General features: G+C 53.8%; 9 protein-coding genes across 9 annotated transcripts; 3 read left to right on the plus strand and 6 right to left on the minus strand.

Annotated features, from left to right (window-relative positions):
* Positions 1–221: 221 nt before the first annotated feature.
* On the minus strand, positions 222–1,754 carry BU26DRAFT_119799 (uncharacterized protein). The gene is made up of 3 exons (XM_033819502.1): positions 1,635–1,754; positions 1,355–1,578; positions 222–1,107 (listed from the first exon to the last, which is right to left on the minus strand). The coding sequence occupies exons 2-3, from the start codon at positions 1,436–1,438 to the stop codon at positions 295–297; spliced, it is 897 nt and encodes a 298-aa protein (XP_033677855.1). The 5' UTR covers positions 1,439–1,578; positions 1,635–1,754; the 3' UTR covers positions 222–294.
* A 2,540-nt stretch (positions 1,755–4,294) lies between these two features.
* On the plus strand, positions 4,295–4,919 carry BU26DRAFT_523862 (uncharacterized protein). Its single transcript, XM_033830155.1, has 3 exons — positions 4,295–4,385; positions 4,439–4,575; positions 4,629–4,919. Exons 1-3 carry the CDS (start codon positions 4,375–4,377, stop codon positions 4,703–4,705), a joined length of 225 nt encoding a protein of 74 aa, XP_033677856.1. The 5' UTR covers positions 4,295–4,374; the 3' UTR covers positions 4,706–4,919.
* A 66-nt stretch (positions 4,920–4,985) lies between these two features.
* On the minus strand, positions 4,986–6,185 carry BU26DRAFT_523863 (Arv1-like protein). Its single transcript, XM_033830156.1, has 3 exons — positions 5,884–6,185; positions 5,770–5,823; positions 4,986–5,715 (listed from the first exon to the last, which is right to left on the minus strand). Exons 1-3 carry the CDS (start codon positions 6,070–6,072, stop codon positions 5,023–5,025), a joined length of 936 nt encoding a protein of 311 aa, XP_033677857.1. The 5' UTR covers positions 6,073–6,185; the 3' UTR covers positions 4,986–5,022.
* Positions 6,186–11,961: 5,776 nt separating this feature from the next.
* Positions 11,962–15,672, minus strand: BU26DRAFT_523865 (P-loop containing nucleoside triphosphate hydrolase protein). The gene has a single exon (XM_033830157.1). It carries the CDS (start codon positions 15,476–15,478, stop codon positions 11,978–11,980), a length of 3,501 nt encoding a protein of 1,166 aa, XP_033677858.1. The 5' UTR covers positions 15,479–15,672; the 3' UTR covers positions 11,962–11,977.
* Positions 15,673–17,893: 2,221 nt separating this feature from the next.
* On the minus strand, positions 17,894–18,646 carry BU26DRAFT_555033 (uncharacterized protein; the record flags this gene model as incomplete). Its single annotated transcript, XM_033832300.1, has 2 exons — positions 17,894–18,506; positions 18,604–18,646. 2 exons carry the CDS (start codon positions 18,644–18,646, stop codon positions 17,959–17,961), a joined length of 591 nt encoding a protein of 196 aa, XP_033677859.1. The 3' UTR covers positions 17,894–17,958.
* Positions 18,647–20,065: 1,419 nt separating this feature from the next.
* On the minus strand, positions 20,066–21,421 carry BU26DRAFT_510097 (FAS1 domain-containing protein; the record flags this gene model as incomplete). Its single annotated transcript, XM_033827202.1, has 2 exons — positions 20,066–20,342; positions 20,442–21,421. 2 exons carry the CDS (start codon positions 21,419–21,421, stop codon positions 20,066–20,068), a joined length of 1,257 nt encoding a protein of 418 aa, XP_033677860.1.
* A 1,039-nt stretch (positions 21,422–22,460) lies between these two features.
* BU26DRAFT_581848 (EF-hand) lies at positions 22,461–23,100 on the plus strand (the record flags this gene model as incomplete). Its single annotated transcript, XM_033834509.1, has 3 exons — positions 22,461–22,632; positions 22,712–22,948; positions 23,065–23,100. The coding sequence occupies 3 exons, from the start codon at positions 22,461–22,463 to the stop codon at positions 23,091–23,093; spliced, it is 438 nt and encodes a 145-aa protein (XP_033677861.1). The 3' UTR covers positions 23,094–23,100.
* A 403-nt stretch (positions 23,101–23,503) lies between these two features.
* On the minus strand, positions 23,504–24,512 carry BU26DRAFT_120097 (uncharacterized protein). Its single transcript, XM_033819505.1, has one exon. It carries the CDS (start codon positions 24,122–24,124, stop codon positions 23,588–23,590), a length of 537 nt encoding a protein of 178 aa, XP_033677862.1. The 5' UTR covers positions 24,125–24,512; the 3' UTR covers positions 23,504–23,587.
* Positions 24,513–24,900: 388 nt separating this feature from the next.
* Positions 24,901–25,710, plus strand: BU26DRAFT_534421 (HIT-like protein; the record flags this gene model as incomplete). Its single annotated transcript, XM_033831216.1, has 3 exons — positions 24,901–24,915; positions 25,073–25,111; positions 25,204–25,710. The coding sequence occupies 3 exons, from the start codon at positions 24,901–24,903 to the stop codon at positions 25,708–25,710; spliced, it is 561 nt and encodes a 186-aa protein (XP_033677863.1).
* Positions 25,711–26,000: the final 290 nt, after the last annotated feature.

Raw genomic sequence — 26,000 nt, forward strand, 5'->3', positions numbered from 1 at the left:
TGTGCGACGACGAAACATTGCATGCGTGCATAGGTGCAGATATATGCAACGTCGGCTGGGACGATTTCCGATTCGGCCCGGTCCTGCGTTCGAGATTCGGAGCCGAAGTGGAGCACTGAGTGTGGTTGGGCGAGTTGGACGCTGCTGAACAATGTGATCATGTACGTGTACTATTTCGCGTCGAGATTTGAGATATCCGCCGAGAAAATAGGTCGTCTCCGGCAATTTGAGGTCGTTCTGAACGCACGCTTGAAGCTAAAGCCCTCGCCCATAATGACGCTTCGTTCTGGTGCCTCAGTAGAACACCCTGACAACGTCCTCCTCCTCTTCATCATCGGCAAGCATCCACAGATCTTCCACCCTCTTGGCCTTTCCCGGTCTCTCCTCAAACGTCTCACCACCTCTCATAGCGCATGAGAACGCCACGCTCCACCCATTGATGCCGGAAGAATAGAAAGCTTCTGCAGCTGCAGCCTCTCGACTGCCGCACTTGACAAGCTTGTAGATCTGTCTTCCGTTGAAATGTGCGCCGTGAATAAAGGGGTCGCTAGCTTGACACGTAGACAAGACAACGTAGTACACTAGCGGAGTAGCGTCTAGTGCTTCGGACTTCTCATCGGTACACTGAGGGCACGCGCCCGAGAAGTCCTCCTCGTTGGCATGTCCCGCGGAGCAGTCATAGATGTCGTCATCGATAGGCGTCGTTAGGGCAGCAGAAGCCCATACTCTGGGGGTCTCCAGGCTGACGGGTCGAGCGTTCTCGAGAGCAGGCAGTGGTTCAGGCTCGCATCCGGAAGACTCGAGTGTGGCCATCTGTCTCAGAAACGATCTTCTAGGCTTCTCATACCACACCTCAGTGTCCCCATGTTGGACGATCCACCTGAACTCTTCAAAGTCTGCAACCTGGGCACTGTGGAGCGTAATGAAGACATTACGTCTGAATGGTGCGATTCTGACCACTCGTGCGGTGTCTATAAGAGATTCGCCTGCGTAGTGGGTCTGGATAAAGTCCGCAGGACTCGAGACTTCCTCACTTTGGTTCACTGAATTATCGAGACGGGGAGCAAAGAGGTCCGGGGGAGGTATCATAGGAGGTGGAGGAGGGGGCTACGATTGGGATCAGCTTGGCGAGACTCAAGAGCAAGAGCGTTTGATATCTTACCGGAGGTGGGACTGCCGCTGGTGGGGGCGGCGGAGGCGGAGGCAGGATAACCGCTGGGGGGGCTGGGGGTGGTGGTGGCTAGAGCGACGGATTAGACTGGTTCATAGCAGCCATCGTGGGACCTTACGGGAGGTGGAGGAGGCTATTTGAACTATGAGCGCAGGCTTTGACGGCGAAGGACAGGTATCTTACAGGAGGCGGCGGCGTAACCGCCTTGGGCGTCGGATAACCATAGAACTCAGGCTCTCCCGGGGCAGGTCGGGATAACTCCCACATTGGTTCCGAAGTGTGGGCACAGTTGGGTTCAAATCCGCCGCTTCTCTGTCTATCCAGATCGGACGCAGAACAGCAGGCTCCATGGCAGCAGCGTCGGGATTCCGGCGAACTACTCGGAACTGGCGGATAAGAGGTAAATCCTGGCTTCTGTCTGTACGCTAGATTGCAGGAATTGCAACCACAAGAGGGAGCGAACATTGGTTGCGGACTAGGCACATGCTCATGTGCTACATCTTTCGAGCTTGAAGCGTCATGATTTTTCGCGGGAAGAGGAGGCTCCAGGAAGGGAGAGGCTATCACCCTCATTGAAGGCTCGCCTTCTACAAAGACAATGTCATCGGTATCCATATCAACGAAGAAGGTATAAATGCAGAATAGAAAGCGAAGAGATCCCTTCAATAGCGAGGGTCAAAGTTTGGCTCTCCTTCTTGCAAGAACGTAGGAAGATATATGTTGCAGGCTGCTATGTCGGAGAGCTGTCTGCGTTGCACAATGACCGCTGTCAACGAGGCTGCTAGCCTGTCCTAGTAGGGGAAGCTCCCGATCGGCGCGGATGCAGCTACTGCAAGGTAAAAAATGAGGCAGAGTTGTGGCCTGGCCTCAGAGTCTCTTGACTGTGGCAACAGTACCGCGCTAAGGTCCGGTCCTATTCGAGCATGGATTGTAAGCCAAATACGCGGGGCCTTCACGAGGGCGTACGTGGAGATCGGACGACCCTGGTCCGTTCTGAAGCAGACCCAACTGGGGTTAACGTAGTGCTAGCCAGGGCGTGGCCGGAAGGCCCGCGCCCGGGGAGTCGCATATTGTTGGGTGTCGTTAGAATAATGCCCCGAATCTAACAGATCAGGGCGTTGAATTGAGGTCCACATGTTGTTGCTTGCTGCCACGACAACGTCCTCTACAGGAACCACATCGCCTCATTCTGCTCATCGGGTCTTCATGGCCAGCGCCGGGGAGCCAAGGCAGTATGGCCAACATGGTGGGTAGTCTGCCAGACTTGGCTTCCTTAGTAAGGAAGCGTCCTACCTGTAGGTAGTGGCTGACAGGCGCTCTAATCACGGAAGTCGTAATTAGCTAGACGGGAACCGATGAAACGGTCGATACGAATAGCCTGTGCCCTCATTTCATTTCGTTCGAATCAGAGGGCCTGAAAATACGAGGCTGGGGATTTCTTCTCTAGGTGCTCGATAACGTCGTCGCACACTTGGACAAGCAGGGTAGCCGGTGTTAGAAACATTCTGGAGTATGACAGGCGTATAGGATCCAACCATCTTTGCCTCACTTCGGCGCCGATCGCTGATGCTCTCCACGGCAAGGAAGAGCGTTTTTCGGACTCCAACAGGGCGCAACTTTCAGGTTTTGTACTGGCGGACTATGACCGCCTCAGCTCGTACAGGCCGCGCCAGAACCCTCGACAGCCGCCAGACATACGGAAATTCGAATAGTCATTGGTCCTATGGCAACGCGTATTTCGAAAAGGACCTCCAGGCGCGTCGGAGCCAGTCAAGCCACACGTTAGATCCCCGATGCTGACGCCCGAACTAGTAGCAGAGAGCGGAGAAGCGGTGAACGAGGAGTCCGGTAGTCCCCACAGTCCAGTTCCATTTGAAATATTGTTCGGGAGTATGCCCCGTCTGATTCTAACTAACAGGCCAGGTCCCAGGTCCAGATCCGTTCCCGTGCGAGTAATTCCTCATGGAAGAAGCGTTCACAGAATAGTGAGATGAGCCCGTCTCTTCATCATCAAAAATCAGACGCCTCTTGTGGGTGTTCGACAAGCGAGATTTTTGGAGGCTTGCAGACCGGACGAGTGTGATACGCGTGCAGATGTCCCCGCATTGCAGCTGCGGCAAAGGTGACTTTGGTGGCTTGGCCATCTTTCAACTACGAAGCGGTCAGCAGCAGTTTGCAAAGGGATTCGCAAAAATACGGGATCGGAAAAGGACCGGCGTGAAGGGGAACAGGGTTGATTCTATTCATTGAATCAAAGAAGAACGATCTCGACTTACGTTCTGGCAGTTGTGCGGCTGATATGCAGGTACGACCTAGCCGAAGCAAGGTTGAAGAGTTGGTAGAGGGAAGCTCACCGGTTTTGATCCTTCGGATAATCTTTTCGCCATATCGAACCGCATAGAATACTGGAACTTTGTAGGGAGCGAATGAAGCTCTGCAGCTTTCACCGCAGGGAGTCGTTCTGACTGGTGCCCTATAGACAAATTCAGTATAGTACAACTACGAACAGGTAATACACCGGTCAGAACCAGAGTATACATGGGAGCAGATACACACCGCTTGGTAGGCGCCCTTCCATGCAGGCTGGCCTGTAAGAGGAGACAGGGACATACTGTGGAGGACGAGGTGAAACGTAGAAGGGATGGGAGGACATTGAGGGACAGGCGTCAGAGAAATTGCTTTCTTAAATGCCCAGGAGACCGCGGAGAAGATCTGCGAAGTCAACAAGTCCCAAGAGCCATGATCCGCTTCGACCGGTCAAGAATGAGGCGAGACATGTACATGTCCCGAAGACTAATCTTCGAGGAGTAGAGGCGCGGGATGCAAGGGGGACAGGGTATCCCATACTAATAGGTTGAGCATTTCAGGTCAATGTCTGGGAAGATCTCTGCAGGTCAAGAATGAAGCAGAGCAGATGGACGTCGAAATAAACGCGAAGGACCTCGGGATCCTGCCCATATCGAATGAAGGGTGGGGCGCTAGGCCATTTCTGGTTAGTCTCTACCAAGACTCTCGTCGACAGGCGTCATCTGCGCCGCGGTGGAGAGCCAGAGCTCACGACCTACGCCCTCTCCATCCCCCTAACGCCGCTTCGAAGCTTTGCTCGCTGTGCTTCCTGCATCATTGCGGCCCCTACTACGTCGCCGCCCTATCGCCGAGACCTCCGCGCCGCCGCACGCCGTCCTTGAGTTTCCCGAGCTACCATGGCGAACGGGTACAGCTCTCTTCCTCCCCGACACCACGCATTCGAGAAGCTAACTCCTGCAGCTGGGCTCCCATAATCGGGCTCGTCGTAGTGGCGGTCTTCTGCGGCAGCGCCTGGTTCCTATCACCCAAGGGCGAGAATCAGACAATCTGGAGATCAACACTCGTCCTTTCGGCGGCAGCAATGTACATTATGTGGGGTAAGCCTTCTTCATCCGCATTTGAAGGCCCTAAGCTAATATCTTTTGTACAGCAATAACCTTCCTCGCCCAACTACATCCCCTTATCTCGCCGATCAAGGGCAATCTCCGACCCGAGGTAGACACATGAGGCGGCAGCAGGAAAGGCTGGGAATGGTAAGAGGGCGAGCTATTTCGATCGGAAAGGCTACGTCTTGCATGATGCGTTCGCAGATACCGACTGTAAAGCGGTAAATAGTAGAACACATCGAGCTGCATTGGCGAAGCCGTGGCTCGGATTGTATTATGGATTTTGGTGCTGGAGTTTAGACGCGCTTGAGCGGGCTGTACCGAATATTGGAAGGTCATCATTTGCACTGGAATCGCGTGCGAGCTCAGCACAGTGTTCACGAACCATAAGTGTATCGTGCCGTCAAATGTTATAATGGGTATCTAGCAAGCCGTTTGTTACGGCCTCCAAAGCACACTGCCCACCCACCCTTCAAGCTCTCTCCAAACTCCTATTAGAGAATGCCACTCCCCAGTGCCCGTCCCGAGCCCAACGCTCTTCAGAACGAAACTCGCTACAAGGCTTCTCAATCCCGCGCCCACCCCAACCAACACCCCGGCTCTCAAATATCCAGAGTCCATCAATATCTCCAGCGCCGCCACATTATTCACAATGACCGCCCAGCTCACCGCTGTTGCAGAACTCGGTAGATCATAATCCCATATTATGAGCAGTATAGGGAATAGCTTCGTGCATGATGATACGAGCAGCGCTGTGCTGAGAGGCGTCGGATGCGGGTAGTGTGGTATTAGGGTCTTCCAGACCTTTCGTGGGAGACCGGCAGGAACGGCGCGATCTGGATTTATAGAGCACAGCAGTCGGATCGGCATGTGGAACGAAAGCGTACTGCTAGTAACTAGCAGGAGGAAAAATAAATATTGGAGTATGAGCGGTTGCGCTTGGAGGCGCGCAGCGTTCGTGGCCACTTCCTGCGCTCGGACGGCGGAGGGTGAGCCAGCGGTCGCGTTGGATGGGGACGCGTGTGAGGAGCGGTGAGGCGCGATGAGTGGGAGGGAGAGCTTCTCGATGCGCGCCCACGTGAGGTAGACGTCGAAGAGGAGGAGTAGGATCCCCAGTCGTACGATCGAACGCTATCCAGAACTGTTAGCTCCGACCTTCTCCACAACGATACTCAGTGTCCGTACATCGAATTTATCATCATCCCGCCCTAGCCTATTGAACAGTAAATGCCTATATACCTACGCCTCCATTAGCTTTCCTGTTCCGTGCCTCTTTCCCCTCTAGAAGTAGGTTCATACCTGCGGCTTTATCAACACCAAATCGATGAAAAGCACGACAAAATCATGCTCGACGTATTTATCTGCAAACCGTTTGCAACGCGGGCACTGTGTCAACCGCACGCCTTTGCCCAGCGAGCGGTCATCGGCTTTGCTGTATTCGGTGTAGAGCGTTTTGACGGGGTAGCGGCATTCAATGCAGATGGGCATTGGTGTCGAGCGTTACGAGCAGAAACGGTAGAGCAGAAAGGTCGTGGGAGCGCTTGAGGTAAAGTGTGGATTTTGTTTCCGTGTCGGGAAGTTGTGAAGGGTCGAGTTCTGGGGTTGACGATTGATGCTCGGAGTTAAGGACTGACGGTGATTTAACGCCGACGCTATGATACATCAACAGCTGACTCCTCGCCAAACCTCCATGGTTCTATGCCACGAAGGCCACTTTACGGAATAAGCTATGATATAACGTTCAATTTGCGCCCCAATGACCCATACCCCCCCTACCCCCACCACCCCTACAAAATCCCACCCGGAAGACCTCTGAGAGCTACTCTCGACTCTATCTAGGAATTATTCTCAGAACACACCGAACTCATCAGATGTCTATCTCTCTAGGGTGTATCCCGCTCGGCCCGAACTCATGGAATACACGGATGTTCCCGTTTCCCACCGCAGGATCCAGTGATGTCTTTCGCAGGGCACTCGGCGCCTCTTTTGAAGGTCCTGCCAAACATGTTTTCGAGGCCAGGCAGCTTCTCTTGAATGTTTGTATTCACCGGTGTCAAGATGCCTACGCAGTCGAACCCGCCTTCAAGAGTCTGGAATGAGTCAGCCGATGTTTGGAAATACAGGGCCAGAAAATAATGACACATATGAGGGAGGCCGGCGATGCCTCTCAGTGCCTAGGTGCTGGCGGATATAAGGAATCATAACTAGAAAGAGCAGAAGGTTTGGATCCTTTTGCTCCTGAAACTAGGTCTCTTTCTTGGGTTGCATATTACGCCTCTCAAGCAGCACACAACACGCCTTTTCACGGTTCCCCCGAACGCTGATGGCGCCCAAGCCAGCTGCGGAGCAAAGGTACGTACCTCGCCGTTGAAGTTGAGCGTGACGTGCATATGCGCTAAAGTTTTACCCTCTTTATCCTTGATCCAACCGTTGAGGAAAGGGTCGTCAGCAGTAATTCAAGCAGACGTCAACAGACGCCGGGAGACCTACAGTTGAACACGGTCCGCCGTGTTACACCAGCGAATAATCCGATCCTTCGAGCACGGCCAGTCCATCACTTGAACCACGGCAACGGACATTTATCGTCGTGGTCGTCAAACTGGTAGCAGTTTTCGTCGTCATTTGACGCAATGGCAAAGGTATCAGCCACTTGCTGGATCAGCGTATCCCGGACGTCCTTATGATCCTGATCTATATGGTCACCCACGACCTTGACCGCGAGATACGCCTCGGATTTGACACAGCCTTTACGGTTATAGTCAATGCTCTTGACCTGCCCCCCTCATTCGTGCACGTCTTGCCCGCCTTATTTTTTGCGCACAGCGCTTTGAGGACGCCTTTTAGTCGCTCCGTCAGCTTGGGCCCCTACAGACTGCCGATATGTTGGCTCTGGTTTCCGATTTCGACATAAAGGGTTGCTGGGTCGGAAGATGCCGTTGAGGCTTGCGGTGAATTGGATGGACGGATAGTTGTCAGGTTGTTGGCAGGAATGTCGCCGGCCGCGTCGCGGCTGAGGATGTTCTTTTGAGGGTATGAAACTTGTACCGGGTAAGTAAGAGCAGGAATGTGCGGCCCTTCGGAGTGTCTTGAACTTACCGGCATTGCCAGTATTCTTTGTAGGCATAGCAACGGCAGTTGTGACCAACAATGTGACGACGCAAGAGGAGAGCTTCGTAGTAGGGTATAGTCTGCAAATGTGCTTGCATTAAGGTGAGCAGTTGAGACCAAGATAGCGAAGAGGTGATAGCGGTGGCTGGTGTCAGAAACAGAGGAGTGAGTCAAGGCTCGACATGTAACTGGAAGACTAGCGTCTTTGAAGTATCTCGTCTAAAATCCCGGTAATGTCACATAGCAGCTCAAGCTCATTGAAGGCTAGGACAAGTAGATATCCTCAACAGCGACAACCAGTCAAAATTTGACTGACACATGTTCGTACCGATGTCATTTACAGCCCCTGTCACATTTCGAAATCAGGATACGAAGCTCCACGAAGGGTGAACTATTGCTGAATGCAACTTAGCCAGCGCCCCAAACAAAAGACCGCGATCACACCTAAGCAAACCTCCAGACTCAGCCATTTGCAGTTGCTTCCCGGGGAAATGAGATCAAGCTATCGAGACACCGCCGAACCTCCTGTAGTCCTATCGTAACTGTCGACGCATTCAATGGCAGAAATCGCTCTAAGTTGTGCGACGTGGTAGTAACCGCTATACTACAACGGGAAGGATAATGAAGGGAATCCACCGCAATCAGCCTTACACACTAACATGGAAAATTGCAGTCCATCTGGCGAAGCTATAAATTGTTAGCAAAACCCGTCTGCGGAGCGTCGAATCCGACAAAGGCTTACCCTCGTGTTGCCGGAATCAAGTGTGGGGCACACTTCCATTTGAGGATCCCACCCACCCACGGAGCATTGGCTGTCGCTAGAGTAGATCACCCCTCCGTAGGTGAACTGAACAGGGTCTTCCGGAGAATCATGTTGCCCAGAAACGCTTAGTACACTCGGCAGTTTGCTCGTAGCATCCAAGGGGTCATCCGCCGTACACGACTCGCCCTCCACACTTCCGATTTCATTCCCGTCATTGTCTTTGAGGACGATACTACAAACATAGTCGCTTGTCTCGTCACCGCAGTGATCCTCTTGGGTGAGGTGGAAGCTGCAGGTTCCCGGCTGATACCCTGGCGAAGGCGACGAGGTAGACCCGTTTGGTTTGTCCCTCTTTGAGGCAATCACCTCAAACCATTTGTCGAAGTACTTGTAAGCCGAGCCCTTGGGATGGGAAATTCTCCTTATGCCGTCATCCATATCCTGCGCCTCCGGATTGTCTTTCGTGAGTTCCCTGACCGCTGTAGCTAAGTCTTTGTAATCCTTTAGTTTGGGGTTCACATCCCACGGGGATGTGAACCTGTTGAGATTTTGGAGGGCGCTGGGATCTGGGACAAGGATTTCTGTTATCTGATCCGCAAGGTCCGTCATGTTTTGCGTTGCCGCCTCTTGCCCGTCTCTTACTGGGGGGCCCTCACCCTCGTCTAGCTTGCCCCATGTACTTTTGTGTGACCAGAAGCCCGTCTCCGCGTTCTTGTCCTGGAAGTCCGCCTCATGCACCTTATGCTCGTTGGGCTCGCAGAAGCGACGTCCCATGAAGCCATCATTGTGGCCTTCAACGTAGAAAACACCGAATGGCTCGAGCTCGTTGGCAGCAGACTTCAGGACTCCGTTGAGCTTCTCCACTAGGGTGTTGATTGGCTTTCGAAGATCTATAGTGAGCCGTTGCTTGTATGTGATTCCCCAATGCACGATGTTCCAGTAGACATCGTTGCAGCCAGGGTCATCGTGGTTGAATAGTCCAACATAGCTGCCTAGTATCATCCAAAGTGTGAGCAGCTTGACACAGAAAGGAATGTCATGGAATAACTTACCAACAAAAGCCTGAAAGCTCTCGGGCGGATCAGCGCCCTTTCTGTTTCCTCCAGCGTCTCTTCCAGCTTTGATGATTAAAGCGTATGTATCCATCACCTCCTTCTTGAAGCCAGGGCTATCCAAGATGCCCTCCACCTCAGCAAGTCGCTCGTCGCATCCCTTCATATTCCATGGAAAGTCGAACCTAAAAATGCAATCGTTCACCGCTTTGGTGAACAGTACATCGTTCCCAGAGATGGTCAACACGGCTAATTGCGGGTGCCCGATTGGGGTTACGTATTTTTCCTGAATAACAACCTATGTTTAGTGGGGTTGTTTGCATTTTCCACCAGAGTGATGCTAACCACCGGTTCGCCCTGCTCGAGCTGCGTGTCGCGCAGCTTTCTCATTCAGGACTGATAGTCCAGCGTCCAAAGTTAACCTCGCACTGTGCGTTAGTTTCAATGCAGAACACAGCCAGACCTGGTTTGCAGCCGTCATGAATGTCATCAACACTACCTGCTGCCAATCGTGAGCGCCATAGCGATGGTGTACAATCACGAACACGGCACAAGGTCTTTGCATTACGGTCTTTGGTCCTTCATGGGAAAGTGGATATAGACTCGTTGATCAGCTATGTCAAAAGTGTGGAAGGAATATTCGTCAATACTGCATTGTTCCTCCTGCCTGTGCTCGGACTCCGGCTGCTTACCGCCGTTCGCCATCCACGCGATTTGGATATGCCTTCATGGGCCCCAGACTGGTCGCAACGCCGTCCGCTCACACCTTACTACTTCGGATCGATAGCAGCCGACTACGAGGCCGAGCCGGATACGTTTTTCGTCCACTAGTCATCACTTGCGGTCGGTGAGATCCTTGAACTTCACACTGAGGGCCTGCGGTACGGGCAGATAACTCACAGCAGCCGGACATTTTCGTTCGACGGTGTAGAAGATACAGAAGCGCAAATGATGGACATGTACTACAGTCTAGATAACTTCAGAGCACTATTTAGCCCAGACACGTGGGGTACGGTAAAGAGCTCTAGCCAACTTGGTCTAGAAGTAATGGACTGTATGTATAGACGCAAGGCTGGGTCGACGGTGAGGCTCACTCAATCATCCTTGAAAGTGTTAGATAGCCCTACACTTCACTTATTTCTTACTGGATATAACGGCTTCACATTTGTAGGTCATACTCCGCTGTTTGACATCACAAAACAGACGTGCTAATGTCAATAGGATGCCGAAAAGGGTCCAAATTTAGGCGAAGAATTCTCCGACTCGCAGAATTACTCCCGCCAATCTCTTCAGGACTGTGGGATAGTCTTGATAAGCAACGGCCATATCGGCATAGCCCTTGAAGCCTCAGGCAAGAGAGATACAGTATGAATTCTCGAAGGTGCTAGTTCGCCGTGTATTCTGCGACAAGGATACTCGTCAGTGGAGACTGTCAGATTTTTCATCCAGAATACAACGACAATGAGGGCTTATATTTTCGGGGTGGCTGGTACCTTGAAGATCAAGAGGATGACTTGGAAGGGTTCAAGGTGTGTTAACGGGACACACGGCGCTACGGGATGGAGGCACAAGCACGATCCGCTCACATTCGACAGCCAGCAGCATCGGGCTACATAGGAGAAGAGGGGTTGTTAACTACCTCTATTCTCAACCTTCGAAGGACACTCTACGCCTGCTTCATTCGACGTTGCGAAGCACACAGTACGCCATCCTTCCAAGTCCGACTACTACTCATGAAATTCAAACGCATGGCTTCTAGCCCGATTCTGGGCTTCGAAATCTTAGGGATTGTGCCGGCTAACTGGCCTTAACCTATGCTGTATAACCCATGTCTTCTGCTGGGCGTGGAAGGGTAGTGTCAGTGCAGGAGCAAACGCACTCAATGACAGTGGGTGCCCCTAGAGCAGAATCATGGCTGTAGTCGAGGTAGCTACTGCCGCCTCCGAAGGAAGGGTAGCCGAGAAGCCGTCGCAATTTCTATTCCCTCATGAAGTAGGGACTAGTCTGAGGACCCGACCAGACTCACCCATCACGTTTGCCGAGATGAACACAGTTGCTCGCGGCCAGAACCTGTTCGCCTACCGGGCCGGACAATCCACTTGTATCACTTCAAGACATGCTCTTTTAGAGGGCGATAGTGTCTGTGCTATCGGATGGTGTAGGATCCCGCTCTTGTTGAGGCAAAGTGGTCACAATCGGCGGGAGCTGAGAGGTGATTCGGAAGCGAATCACGCAATAGAAGGGACTTAAAGAGAAGGAAACTTATGAGGAAGGTTGAAAGCGAGAGGAGTGTGAGCATGCGTTCCGAGAAGAGTACAAGCAATTCTGAACCACAAAGATCGGAGCCGCGACGACGCGAACTGTCCGAAAATGAGGAGGGGCATAAGCATGAAGAGTAGCAAGCCAGATTCGAACGACCTGCTCGGATGCGCGGTTGAAAAATACCAATACAATTCAGTGACACCACTGCCTACAGATGTACCCCAATAAACGTCCTCTCAGCGCCAAACATCTGAATGCTCCGCGCAAACTCATCCTCCTCCTCTTCCTCCTTCTTAATGAAAATTCCATCCACAAACTTACCTCTTACAACGCGGATCTCCTCGGCAGGAACCACGGTTTCAATACCTGCGGGCACCGTATCCTCTTCTCCGAATGGCAAGGCATCAATATCGATTTCCTTTTCTTTCCCCAGGAGACACATGATAATCACCAGTGCTCCGGCTTTACTCATGACCTGATTCATCTCTTTGCATCGCTCATCACAGCAGCACTCGAGACACCCTTCAAGACAGTGACAAGCCTGCAGCCTTTGACATGCTTGCGCTAGTAGCGTGTCGATGAACTCGAACGCTTTCGTGCTGATGCCGCTCCCGCTCGCGCCGCCTTTTGCATCGTAGAAGGTAAGGCGCGCAGGACGCTTGCGTGACGTCTCCCGCTTAGCGAACTCTTTGAGTGCGACTTTACACTCCGTGCGGACATCGCCGGGCATGCTAATGACGAAGTTAGGCATGAGGGAAAGGATAGCATGTTCTGCGGCGTGGATAGCGGCTGCGATATTTAAACGTCGTGATTTGAGGATGTCCATCGCTGACTTAGGAACATCGAGCCACATGCCCTTTGAGTGGAGAATGATAGGTGGGTTGTCAACTTGAACGGCGTCCAAAATACGGCGTTTCTTGTCCACCTTAAAAAAACCAAAGACGACCTGCTGGATCTTAATTGGACCGTAGAAGGCTTTAGAGCGGGAGCCGGGAATCCGGCGGATAGCCTCGGTCTCTACTGGGTCGATGTCCGTAAAGTCGCGCTGCTGCGTCGTCCAGTCGACCTTTACGTACTCGACCTTTGCAATCATGCGCTCTTGGCTGAACTCCTTGATGAGGTAGGTATTGCCTTGATGAAGAAAGATGCCACCTTCGTAAATGGTGAAGAAGGCGCGGGAGGCTTCCAACTCTTCCAGCACAGTGTTCTTGCCATAGGTGATATCAATGATGGCGAAGTGAGTGTCTTCAGTGTCGCGAATGGCGACGTGACGCGACGGGTAGGGAAGGAAGCGCTCATTGCAGTGATAGAAGCCTTGATCGTCTTTGCGCATCCGTTGTTTTGCGAGTTTCGGCAGCAGTAGGCCGAAGTAAGCTTTATCAGCCTCTGGGTTGACGGGCATTTCGTATGCTGCACATTGGACATGGCCCTCGAGGACGAGTAGATTTTCTAGATCTACTTGCAGCTCACAGTTGGGCTTCGTAAATATCTCGTCTGGGTTCGACATGTAGTATTGGTCCGTCGGGAAGCAGTCTCCAACGAGCACCGATAGGGAGTCCTTGTTCCTCCGCCCGGCTCGGCCGCTCTGCTGGCGAAGGTTGGCGATGGTATAGGGAAAGCCAACCGTAATGACGGCGTCCAATGAGCCAATATCGACGCCAAGTTCCAGAGCGCTGGTTGCGACGATGCCGACCAGCTTGCCATCGAACATCTCTCGCTCAATCTGCCGTCTGTCTTGAGGCGTGTACCCACCTCGATAGGACATCACTCGAACTATGACCTCGGGCCGCTCAAGGTTCGTCAACTCGGTCTTCACGGCAGCAAGAAGAGCCTCGCACTGCTTTCTGATGCGACAGAACGCAATCACCCGGACGCCTCTAAGTATGAGCTGGCAGAATAGTTTGGCAGACTCGTCCATACTGCTGCCTCTTCCCGAAGTCGGGTCGGCAGCGTCTTTGTACGGTGTGTTCCAGCAGACGAACTCTTTCCTACCAGACGGAGAGCCATCGAAGTCTGTTAGCCTGACCTCGTCGACGCCGAAGATGGTCCTCATGTGCTCCTCTGGATTCGCCACTGTCGCGGAGCATGATATGAATTTGACATGTCGGTTCCCGACCGCTGCGCATATCCTACGCAAGCGCCTCATGATGCATGCGACGTGGGTACCGAACAGGCCATTGTAGACGTGGAGTTCATCCACCACAACGAATCGCAGGTTTTGCAGAAATGACCGCCATGCTTCTTCTTGGGGCAGGATCGTGATATGGAGCATGTCGGGATTCGTAAAAATGATGCGAGCCTCGTCTCTAATGTAGTTGCGGTCTGCCATCGGCGTATCCCCATCGAAGGTTTCAACGAGAATATCCTGCAAGCCATCCATGAAGCGTAACATTTCCTTCAGGCTGCGTCTCTGATCTTGAGCGAGGGCTTTTGTAGGAAAGATGTACATCGCTCGGGTGTTAATGTCTTGTTCAAGCTGCTGCAGAACGGGAATTTGGTAGATGAGCGATTTTCCGGAGCTAGTGGAGGTCGACACGATGACATTGTGACCGTCGTATAGGTTGTTGATCGCTTCCGCCTGATGGGCGTATAGCTGTTCGATATTTCGGGTATTGTAGAGGGCATTAACCAGGCTTTGTGACAATTGGAAGTTTAGCTCGCCATAGATAGGCGGCTGAGGGTCAAACACTCGATGACCATCAGGAACGATCTGACCGGTGTACCACTCCAACGTCTTGATCTCCTCAATGATCTCCGGAATGGGTTTGCGCTCCTTGGGTATCGTCGCCGGTAACCGAGATCTCTCCAGTCCAGGAGTCGCGGGTCTGCTTTCCGATGGCATGGGTATGAACGCTAGAGATTCATCCCTGAGCTTTTCTAACGCATCGATGTTTCTATCGGCGCATCGGTTGAGGAATGCATTAATAGCAGAAGTAAATTTGGTGTTCCTCTTCTCAATTAATTTCATCATTTGCTTCTGACTGAACACCGGCATCTTCAAATCTTCGTTGCGGAGTCTCTGCACAGCCTTTGTGGGCTCGCCGGTCTTCGCATGCTGTACCTGGCGCTTGAGGTCGCCATCGATGAACTCGAAGAGTAGCACCTCCCTATGCTCCTGCTTCTCTAATTCCGGTTCGGCGATGATGCCGTCTCTTGACTTCTTCCCGGACTTTTTCTCCTCTAATCCCATTAAGTTGATCTGTAGCATCGCTTCGTCCACGTAGGAGAAGTTGATCGCCCGAGGGATAAGGGCATTGATTTGAGCCACATCCTCGATGACCAGCTCGCGCTTAATGTGGCCCTCTACCGCGCTCTTTATGTTATCTAGGGTCGTCGCAAAGTGCTTGCGGGTGCAGCAGAATGTATAGACGATATTCAGCGCGCGGTGTACCTGGGCAAGCTTCGTGAAGTGCTCCGGCCAGGGGATCGAGGTTTCAACGACGGTGGATGAGCCATGGCGAACTAGGGCGGGCTTATCCGTCGCACCGTTCCCTTTCGCTGTCCTCCGCGGCTTATTGCCGCCGTCGTGTGTCTTTGTAGGTATCGTGGTCGTGGTCGTGGTCGTAGTCGTAGCCGTGCCGTTCAGCTGTTCGGCTAGCATGGCTTCGGGTGCCGGTGTCGCTTTTGGAGGGGTTTCATCTTCGCGGGTTTTACGTTTTCTCTTCCGTACGATCTGATCGGATACTGAAGCTGCTTTCAACCGGGGCATCGTTCGTGCATGATACGGCGCGTTGAGGGTGGCAGACGGGAATCGAAGCGGCGGGAATCGATGACGCAAAGGCAAGGAGCAAGCCAAGTGCGGTTGCGGAGGCTCGCAGTTCTGGGAAGACAAGATTGGACGAGAGAAGTCATCGAGAAGCAAGTGCTGGTTTCAGCGTATCTCGTTTCCAGGCTCGGGCTGAGGGATGGCTGAGCTTCCTACATTGAGCGTGCGGAGCGCGAGATCGCGCGTTCACGTGACACGGTCCGTGCACCAGCCCAGGGGCGCGAAGGCTGTCCTTCCACGTCTGATGGAACAAGCTAGGGAATGCTCTCTACGGGGCTTGATCTCAAAGTGAGGAAACCCGTCTTGTTGAGATATGCGGCCCCCAGCAAGTTAGATTGCTCCCAACAGAGAGGCTGCAACGTGCTCGCTACGCTTGTTTGGGCCATTGCTGGGGTTCCATCCTTCATCCAAACTACCACTTCCACCCTGCCATCTTTTCAGCAAGAGATCCCGTGGCGCCAACTTCCAAAGACTTTTCAAGACGCTATCACTACAATTTCTCGCCTCGGCCTGAGGTACCTCTGGATCGATTCTTTCTGCATAGTCCAAGACGATAGTCATGAGAACGAGCGCTGAGGAACAAGAATGCAAACCCAGGGAGTTGATCATTAGGAGAACAGATGGCATAGAATAGTCTCACACTATTCCAGCAAGAAGCTTTCGGTGGGGGGCGACATCTTTCCCGCATTGCAAGGCGTGGCGCAAGAACTCCACGTCGAAAGAGCATGCGCCTATTACGCCGGACTGTGGGAGAATACTCTAATGGCCGATCTTTGCTGAACGAATCTGAACTGGACGGTACAACACCGACCTTCACCCTGGCGGGCTCCCACATGGTCGTAGGTTTCTGTGTCGAATACAGTCAACTATTTCACCACGCGCGACTTCAAACCACTAGCTTCCGTTATCGATATTCGGACCGTCCCAGCTGGGTCCGATGCTTTCGGCGAGCTAATAACGGGAGAATTGAAGCTGAGCGGGCAGTGCCTTTAGATAGAAGTCAGTGTTAAGAAGTGTGTGTGGAGAGTTGGGGGAGTGTATGTACACGCTGACTATGACTACGATGTCGCGGCCCCGTACTGTGTAGCTGAGGGCAGCCCCACACCAATGATGAGAGTGGGGTTCGATAGTACCACGGAGATTTTCTTGATTTTCAGGTGCGTTGATGAAGCGCAGCAGGTATATGAGCGCATTGGAAGCGAGTCTCTGTTCAAGACCAACGAAAATGAAGGGGCGAAGAAATTTGGGGAGTACTTCGATGAGCATGCTGAGGAGCTCGTGCTAACTGTGACATGACGACATCACTCCTAGCTACACGGACAGCCGGATTGACTCTTTCGGTGAAAGTTCGAGTCCTCTCACTGAATCCGGACCAACTATCGGTATTCGGCATCCCCTACTTTGGGTGCATTCTTACAACAGGAGGGATAGCATATCAAAGCCTACCTAGTCATCCGAGGCATGTCCGGATCTTGCTACCGCAGTCTCCGCCTCCACGTTATCAACACGCGCTGGAAAAGGCTACCCACTTTCCGTTTCCATGGCCAGCTGGCTGCGGAAAGCAAAGGATACATGGCACATTGTTAATGCGAGACTCATGAGTCTCACAGCCTCTTGAGTCATTCTCAAGGTATATGTCAAACCCCTAGGGAACCACGAAATTGGGAAGCATCTCCCCCTTACGGGAGTGATGCTCCATGGATGAACCAGGATTCCTAGGGATAGCTCCAGGGTGTCTATTCCACTGTTGATGTTGCTCTTTGCTCTCCGTTCTGGATACCTGGGTGCTTAGGTTCTCCTCTTAGATGGTATGTACACTTTCAACGCTCAGGGGCTGAACTCTCATAGGCCTTCACGACTCACCCCCTGCCTTCTTTCAATGAGTCTTGAAGAGGCCAAGTACGTCAGAGAAAAGCGCTTCCAGAGTCATAGAAGGGGTGTATAAATCGTTGGTAGGTAGGCCTTTCCTCCCCACATACACTTCATTCGAAACTCATCAGTCCTTCTAATTCCTAAGTATCATTTCAAACACTTGTCTCTACATCTAGACACTAACTATACCCTCTTCCAGAACGACTCCTACATCAGCAGCCATAGCTAGCTCAACAGCTCCCGCGACAGCCTCTGCCTCCACCACCACCAAACGAGCGCTTTATTCGTCGAAACACCTTACCGCATACCATTTGCATCACAGTTGATAACATAGGCATTGCGATGAATGCGAAAATTTAGCGAGCGCGAACGCTAATGGATGAAGAGATGCACATTAGCTTTGACCCACGAATGCAACTTGAGAACATCGCAAGCTCTCCTCGCCCCCTTGCCCTCCAATAATGCAACCGCATCTACGTTGTTCACCCTCAGTGTCGTATCTAGCGGAGTCTCTTGCAAGTCGTCAATCGCGTCAATTTCGCCTCCATGTCTCAGTACAACCTCCATTCCTTGCGTCCAGTCCTGCTCTGCTGCCAGATGAAGCGCAGTTTTGCCACAGCCATCTGTGGCATTTGGATCTGCGCCATGCCAAAGAAGCCGTGGAATGCGTCAGACTGGTGCGAGGCCGTTATGTGCACGGGGGCTAGTTTTGGTTTCAATGAGACGGCGTTCACATCGGCGCCGGAGTCGATGAAGGGAGTGGCCGCGAGAGAGTACCTGAAATAACATGTCTCATGCAGTGGAGTCTTCCCGTCGAAACCGAGAGCTGATGCTAGGTTCACCAGCCTGGATGGGGACGGGTGCCGAGCGAGCAAATGTCGGATTAGCCGTCCCTCGTTCTTGGCGGCGGTGAGGTGAAGGGTGTGCTTGCCTGAGCGCGAGTCGGTGCTTTCCAAAAGCGCGGCGACGTCTCGAGAGTGATCTAATATGGCGTCAAGGATGGCATATTGCTCCTTCATGTCCGTCCAGCCGCCGATGAGCGCATGCAGAGGGTTGAGTCCATTATCCGCATCCGCACCTGCTTCGACCAGGATATGTGCTGCGCCATAGTACGATCGTGGGAGCCTTGCGAACGTGAGGGGCGAGAGACTCTCCCAGAGGGGAGTTATCTTATCCGTCGACGGGCAGTGGCTTACGTTCGCTCCTCTTGCGATCATCACCCTCATAGCTTCGTGACATTTTATCCAAGCGGCCAAGTTAAGCGGTATACGGTCTATGATACTTCGGCAATTAACCTCCACGCCGGATTCAAGCTATGATTCAACGAAATGGTGGAAGTTGAAAGAGGTTGCGATAAAGATTGGCGGGCGGATATGTCGTTCGCGGTTCCGCCATCGTACCCAACGTTAGATGCCGTAGCCGTTGCACCGTTCAAGATGAGAGATGAAAGCTCGTAAATTGCTTGCCAGCTCTTCGCCTAATACAACGGTGGCTCCGCCACTGGCGCTCCCATCTACTTCGAGAGACGAGCGAGTTTCTACTGCCCTGGTCTGTCCAAACTCGATCCAGTCTGATAGCGGATCCTCCACATGTGAAGCAAGTGGCATCCCGTTACAGACGAAATGATGGAGCACTTCTAGCCACCGAATCAGTGCGCTTTCTGATGCGAGGATCGCGCAGAGTGTACGAGCAGTTTCTTGTTTGAGCCTAACTATCGGAAGTGTATCACTTTGCCCCGCGTGTGCGTAGACGCTCTAGAAGTCGGTAGCTTCGAGAAAATGATGGAGCCAGCAGACACTCGCATATTGGAGGAACCGGTGTTTTTGGGCGTGAGCCTGAAACGCATTCTAACCGGGAGCAGCTGGTTTAAGAGGTGTACGGTCCACGAATCCTCGGATTTCCATGGCCAAGAATCCAAGATAAGTTGTGAGGATGAAGTTATGAGTTCGCCCTCTAGACGCCCTCAATTTCCGTGCTGAATCGCTCATCAAATACTCCCGCGCGGTTTCGTGAACGATCCCGAGAAGTGCTGGTCTTTCCATCTATCTCAATCAGAGCCGAGCAGTACTTCGAAACCAAGGAGGTTACGTCTCTTTCGTCAAGTTTGGCCTGGCCTGGCTGGATCGCCTCCAGGGACGCACACGCATAGATAACATCACGTGACTAAATGATTTGCAGTCTGCCTCTCGCCGGGCAGAATTCGTCTCAACAGCGACTTACTGGTGAGCAATCTACCGCCTTTGCATCGATATCTTCACTACGCCTGAACGTTCAGCGTACCCAGCTACCATGGGAATAACCCTGTTGACAACGAGGAGACTAAGTTGAAGCGCGTGTGGGTATAGGCATTATAATAATGAAAACTATTTAAGAAAAAGAAAAGGGAGCATGCGCTCCTTTACAAACCACATCGGGCCAGCCTTCACCAGCCCCTCAATTCCACCCAATATGCCTCCTAGCCCCGTCTCCTTATCAACAGGTTATCCCCCTCCCTACCCCACTGCCAGACGCACGCTTTTCGGGCTCGGACGGGCAGTGCAAAACCATTATCCATTATAGAGGACTAGGAACAACGAACAGAGAGCTACTGTCGCCAGAACTAGAAATAATTGCCAGGGATAGGTGCGCCATCCAGGCGGAGAAGAGAAGAACAGTTCATCAAGCCATCAACAGCCACCCTCCTCCTGCGCCCTCTAACATCACTACCAGAGTACCAAGTATCGCCCACAAAGTCCAACTCCATGAGCCTGAGCCCAGCGTCGTAGCAACAGCGGCCCCAGTACTCGAAGCAGCGCTTGTCGCCGATCCCGTCCCCGTCCCCGTCTCCGTCCCCGTCGCTGTCGGTGTCGACGATGCGCTCGGTGTAGCGGTGGCGTTCATCTCCTCAAGCGGCACCATAACCGCATCGAGCACGTGCATGAGCCCGTTATGAGTCCTGTACCGCAATGTCAGCGCTCCCCTCACACGCCCTCACTACATTTCTGTCTCCCAGGCAAGGAGAAGGAGAAGAAGAAGGAGAAGAAGAAACACTTACAGCACATTAGCATCCACCACCCTCGCATTATTAAACCAAATCGCACGCTCCGTGCCCTCGCCCTCAATCCTTACCCTCACCGTCCCATTCTGCAGACTCTTGAATTCCTGTCCATCCACCAGATAATCGCTATACGCGACCTCGGGCAGCGTATGGAACAGTAGCGCGCCCGTGAGCGTCGTCTCATTGAGCTTCTGATCCGGACTCCCGGCGTCGCTGAACGCCTTGTCGTTCGGGCCCAAGCAGGTCAGATTCTTGCCGCCGTCGAGCGCGTCCCAGAGCTTGGTGCGGTTCAGCGCCGTATCGAGGCCGGTGAGCTTCGCGTTGCGGATCGTGGTGCTGCACATGGTGGGCGGCGTGAGCAGGCCGTCGATGATGTGGAAGCGACCACCGTCCCAGAGGCCCTCGGCGTCGTCCAGCGTGGTGAGATTGACGTTGGACTGCAGGCCCGAGCGGACGCTGGCTTGCGACACGCCGTTCGACTGGCGCGAGAGGAGAAACCTCCTAGCACTGCCGCCTGTCTTCTCGCTTTTTATGAAGACTACTTGGCCGCTCGCGCGCGCTGCGCCGCCGAACCGCGACGCCATTTCTGTCCCTACGCTCCTGTTGTTGAACATCTCGTTCGTCAGAAGCGTCGGAGTCGTTACGCCCTTGCCGCCGTCGTCTGTAAAGTTGTCCGCGCTGAGATTTGAGACCAGCGTGTGGTACTGCACGAGCTCGAGGAGCGTTTCTGGCGGGGCGTCGGTGAGCGGGATGCCGAATTGGGCCTGGAAGGCGGCGAAGGCGTCGTCATTGGGACAGAGGACGGTGATGGGGTAGTTGGAGGAGTTGGCGAAGAGTGCGTTTGCGAAGGGCTCGTTGGCTTGGTAGAAGGCGGTGAAGTTGGAGAGGGTGGGGATTTTGGAAATGGCTTCGATGAGGGTTTGGGCGTTTGCGGTGGTGGTGAGGAAGGCCGCGAGGAGGAGAGGGGAGCGGAGCATCTTGAGAATCGTACAGCCTAATACACCCAGGGCTCAATTGACGTGTATTCGAATCAATTGACAAGGAGAAGAAGTGATAGATGTGGAGAGAAGAGAAGAGAACAAGAAAAAGACAAAGCTCCAAGAAGGAACACCAAAAAATACATCGCATTTTGAACGAGGTCAAAACTCCATTCACGCAGCCACCGCCCGCCAACGCCCAGCCAGCTGAAGTTATTCTGAGCCCTATGTGGTGTCTGAAGCCGACTGGCGAATAGCGACTAAGTGGAGTTCAGCTCGGCAGCAAGGTGCAGTCCGCCACACGAAAACGGGATCTCGTATTGGTCTTCCCCAGAGCTGGACGTCTGACTTTTTCAACGGCGTCCAAGAGAAGGGTCGAGACTGTGCGTAGCCTCCAGGGATGTGTGCAAGGCGGGCTGGCTCGTGGATTGCGGGGTGTGTAGTGCTGAGGGCTGGGTTATGCTGCGAGAGTTCATAGCTGAGGGTGAAAGGCCAAGGTTTGGGCAAGGCTTTGGTGGACTGAGAAATAAGATGGAAGTGAGCTCAGCTGAAGGACAAGACCGTATCTCAAGATTGAGGATGACTGATCAAAAAAAGGAAGAGGGAATGCACGTGAAGTGCAAGGCTGAGCTTGGAAGACAGGAGGCCGTTTCCACGACGACGGGCAGGGCACAACAAGGCCGCTCGTCGCACCCCCTGGTCCCCGCTCAGCCCTTTATCAAACACCGAAATCTCCCTCTCGCACCCCTCCTCCTCTTTGACCACACCTTCCGGGCCCGCAATCCCCAGTATTCTCGACGCATACTTTTGTTCGTGGGAAGGAATAAACACGATGGTGAGTTCAGCTGGCCTGCCCGCGCGATCACATGGCACCGCACCCCGCCCTTTGCCCACGTTCTTTCCCCGTGCCGCTGGACTGGAAAGTTCGATTCGACGTCAACCACAGCACAGCACAGCGCAGCACAGCACACTCTACCCGCACACACACAAACACCACCGCACCCGCGCTGCGCTGCAGAAGCGGCACTAAAGAACAGCAATGGATAACCACTCCCAGGCCTCAACCAACTACCGCGAAGCCTTCCAGCTCTTCGACAAGCGCGGCAACGGGCGCGTCGACCGCGCCGCGCTGGGCGACCTGCTGCGCGCCTGCGGCCAGAACCCGACGCTCGCTGAGATTGCCGATCTCGAGCGCGGCCTCGGCGCAGACTGTGAGTTCCCTTCCTTTCCAGCCCACACATCCTTCAGCCCCGTTTCAATACCACTGACAAGCGCCATTCTCGTTGCCAGTCGACTTCGAAACCTTCAGCAAGATCCTCAACCGCCCCGGCGGCTTCCGCGAGCCGTTCGACATCGAAGAGTACATCCGCGGCTTCCAGGTGTTCGACAAGGACCGCAGCGGCTTCGTGGGCAAGGGCCAGATCAAGTACATCCTGACGAATCTGGGCGAGAAGATGAGCGAGGAGGAGGTCGAGGAGCTGTTCAAGAGCACGATTGACACGGGGAACAATGAGGTGGATTATCGGGGTGAGTTACTCACTTTACTTTCCTCCGTGCGCATGCATACAGAGAGAGCAAGTTGAGGGACGGCTTGTTGGAAGTGTGAGATGAGAAGTTCGGCTAATGTTTTGTGTGCTGTGCAGAATTCGTCAAGACGATCGCTGAGAACTAGACCCCGGTTCTACGCTTTCTTTCTTTCCTCCTTTCTTCACTTCGACCCGATTCCCCACGATTTACCCCCTCAGCACGGCGTGTACGACACGAGATGGATTGATGGGTCTTAGCATGCGGGCAACAACACCGGCGTTGGATGTACATTGAGTTCATCATCACATTGTCTTGGTTGCGGAGTAGCAGAGCGAGCGAGCGCGCAGGACATGCATGGGAAATGGAAGAAAAGACCTCTGTTTTTGGGTCCATTTGCAAACGCCGTCTATCGAGGCTTTCTTGGTGTAGCATGAGAAGCCCTGCGCGTTCGCCAATGGGGTATCTAGTGTAAAAACATGCCAAAGATCCGTTGAAAGCACACCAAACCATTCGTCCTTCGAATGTTGAAAGGTCCAGAATACGCCAAAAAAAAAAAGACTGTCGTAATCTTTACATGCCAATGAGATTCGTAAAATCAACTCCAGGCTCCTTCTGCTGTGTAGGCGGGAAGCGAGTCAATCAAGCCTTGACCTCGGCGACGCCAACCAGGCCAATGCTGCCCTGGGAAGGCGTCTTCCCCATGACCATCTCGCTCGTCGAGACGAAGCCGCCCGGAAGCAGGAAGACGAGATCCTCGCGTCGACCGGTCCGGTCTCCCGCGAACTGCTGCCAGTCCAACTGGTATCCAACCACGAGATTGCACCGTCCACACCGCTGAAGGTACCGCTTCTCGAAGCCCTCATCGCTCGTTATCATCTCGGGCTTAGCGTCTAGCCGCGTGGACAGGAGCAGTCCATAGTGATCCGATCGAGGCAGCTCGGCCTTCGCAGCCCTGGTGGACGCGGTGGGTGGCGGGGGCAGCGGCATTATATGGGCTTTGTCGCAGGAGTGTTCGCGCGTTGGTAGGGAGGGAAGAGGAGTGGTTGTGGCGAGGAGCAGGTGCGTGCAGAGGCAGTGGTATGTGTAGACTGTGCTGCTGGCGGCGAGGGATATTTTCTCCTCGGCGGTTGGAGAGGGCATGTGGAAGTGGAGGCGGGAGGACTGGGTGATGTCCATTGCGGTGGAGCGTTTGTTGCGAAGAGTGTATGTAGAGGCGGGAGGTCAATCGGATCCGTCGAATTCAGGTCGCGAGGCTCGAGGGAGCGCGGTAGTCCGCTACCAGGGAGTCGAGTGATGCCGGTGTGTATAGAGGGCGTTCCTGTCTTTTAAAACTCTCGTCCTCTGGCGAGAAATCGGCAGGTGAGCCGGGTGTGGGCGGAAAGGTATGGACGAGCAGAAGCTTTCCTCGTTATAAATACGTTTCGAGAAGGTCGAAACGAAACGCTTGTTCAGACACTTTCTGCCAGCCAAGAGCCGCACTTCTTGAGGCGATGAAGGGAACAGTGGGGGTGCGATGTGCAGCTGCCTACGGCAAGGCGCAGTCTTTCGTGAGCGTCTCGGAGAGGTGGGGAGGCGGGCTATTACTCGCAGACGGCTGCGCGAGCCTCGACAGCCAAGCTCTTGGAAGATGAGAAAGCAATGAGGCTCCACTCGGGGTCCACAACAAAAGAGCAAAAACGGCGGGCGATCAGATGAAGGCGGCTTGGGAGTGGTGAAAGACGGACTTGCCCACGCCTGGCCGGTGGACAATGGATTTATACGGTTCGCGGGGAGGATAGATTGCGCAACCAGGCCGTCCCCCACAGCTGCATGCACACCCCACGATGGAGGTGGAGGGTTCACGCGAATAAATTTGCAGAGTCGCTGCACGCGTTGTTGTGCTGGGGTCGAGTTGCGCTGTTCAGCTGACGGCTCGAAGCCTGTTCTGGCCTGGGAGCCTGCCTCGCCTAAAGATGCCGCGGGCAGCGGCGCCGGCCTGGCCCCGATGCTGTCTGCGGGAGCCGAAGCTCTCCAGTCGACAGTGGATCGATCACCGACCGCTCCCTCTCCATCGACATCCCACGAAGGCCCGCGCAGGCACGAAGATCCTCACGGCCGCATTGGAGCATGCCGCCGCTAACAAAGGATGTGATCAAATTCGGGACCTTCGTGGTAACCAGCCAGGTGCGTCAACGTCGGTCAGACTGCCGTGCGACGACTACAGCGCGCGGCTATGACGTGAGCGGGCAGAGATTTGCAAGTTGACGCTGCGACAGGTCTTCCACCTCACCCCGCTGTCGTACGCTCTTGTCAATCTGAAGCCGCTCCTGCCGGGCCATGTCCTCGTCACGCCCCGCCGCATCGTCCCCCGCTTCAACGACCTCTCGGCCGCTGAGGTCCAGGACCTGTTCATGACGGTGCAGCGTGTCTCGCGGACCATTGAGCGCTTGTTCGAGGCTTCGGCGCTCAACATAGCGATACAGGATGGCATAGACGCTGGACAGAGTGTGCCGCATGTGCACGCCCACATCATTCCCCGGAAGAAGGATGACCTGTCGAACCCGGACGCCATCTACGCGATGATGGAGGGCGAAGATGGAGACCTCGGGAGGCAATTCCAGGAACGCGATGCGCGCGCGCAGCTCAACAGCTTCGAGCAGAGGGGAAAGTTCCCGGCCGTCGACGCCGACGAGAATCGGAAGCCGAGGACTGAGGAGGAGATGATGAAAGAGGCCGATTGGCTGGCGAAGGAGATGGCGAAAGATGCCGAGAAGGAGAGGTAGAAGGAGAGAGAAGGCAGGCCCTCTCCACTCAGCCTATTCCCGCTGCGAAGCCATCTCCAGACGCAACACGGCCGGCTTCACACATCTCCGCTCAGCGATAGCGCGCCCTAAGGACACCATCCGCTCTGTGATAGCGATTCCCAAGAAAGGGATACCGCCGCTCAACCCCCCGGCAGCGGCCTGTTGCAGTCACGTCAGCATAGTCCAGCTACATGGTCAAGTACCGGACTGCCAATAGCCTGTGCTCACCAATTTGTATACCTCTACCAATCCATAGCCACACACGTTCC

The sequence above is a fragment of the Trematosphaeria pertusa genome (genome assembly GCF_010094035.1).
Source record: "Trematosphaeria pertusa strain CBS 122368 unplaced genomic scaffold BU26scaffold_18, whole genome shotgun sequence".
Taxonomy (NCBI): Eukaryota; Fungi; Ascomycota; class Dothideomycetes; order Pleosporales; family Trematosphaeriaceae; genus Trematosphaeria; species Trematosphaeria pertusa.

Coding starts and splice junctions, on each gene's coding strand:
- BU26DRAFT_120097 (XM_033819505.1), bottom strand. CDS start 24,124: ATGGACATCACCCAGTCCTCCCGCCTCCACTTCCACATGCCCTCTCCA.
- BU26DRAFT_523865 (XM_033830157.1), bottom strand. CDS start 15,478: ATGCCCCGGTTGAAAGCAGCTTCAGTATCCGATCAGATCGTACGGAAG.
- BU26DRAFT_523863 (XM_033830156.1), bottom strand. CDS start 6,072: ATGCCCATCTGCATTGAATGCCGCTACCCCGTCAAAACGCTCTACACC. Junction 5,824..5,883: donor TGGTGTTGATAAAGCCGCAG/GTATGAACCTAC, acceptor ATGGAGGCGTAG/GTATATAGGCATTTACTGTT. Junction 5,716..5,769: donor GGGATGATGATAAATTCGAT/GTACGGACACTG, acceptor AGTTCTGGATAG/CGTTCGATCGTACGACTGGG.
- BU26DRAFT_119799 (XM_033819502.1), bottom strand. CDS start 1,438: ATGTGGGAGTTATCCCGACCTGCCCCGGGAGAGCCTGAGTTCTATGGT. Junction 1,108..1,354: donor CGGTTACGCCGCCGCCTCCT/GTAAGATACCTG, acceptor TCCCAATCGTAG/CCCCCTCCTCCACCTCCTAT.
- BU26DRAFT_523862 (XM_033830155.1), top strand. Junction 4,576..4,628: donor AGCAATGTACATTATGTGGG/GTAAGCCTTCTT, acceptor TCTTTTGTACAG/CAATAACCTTCCTCGCCCAA.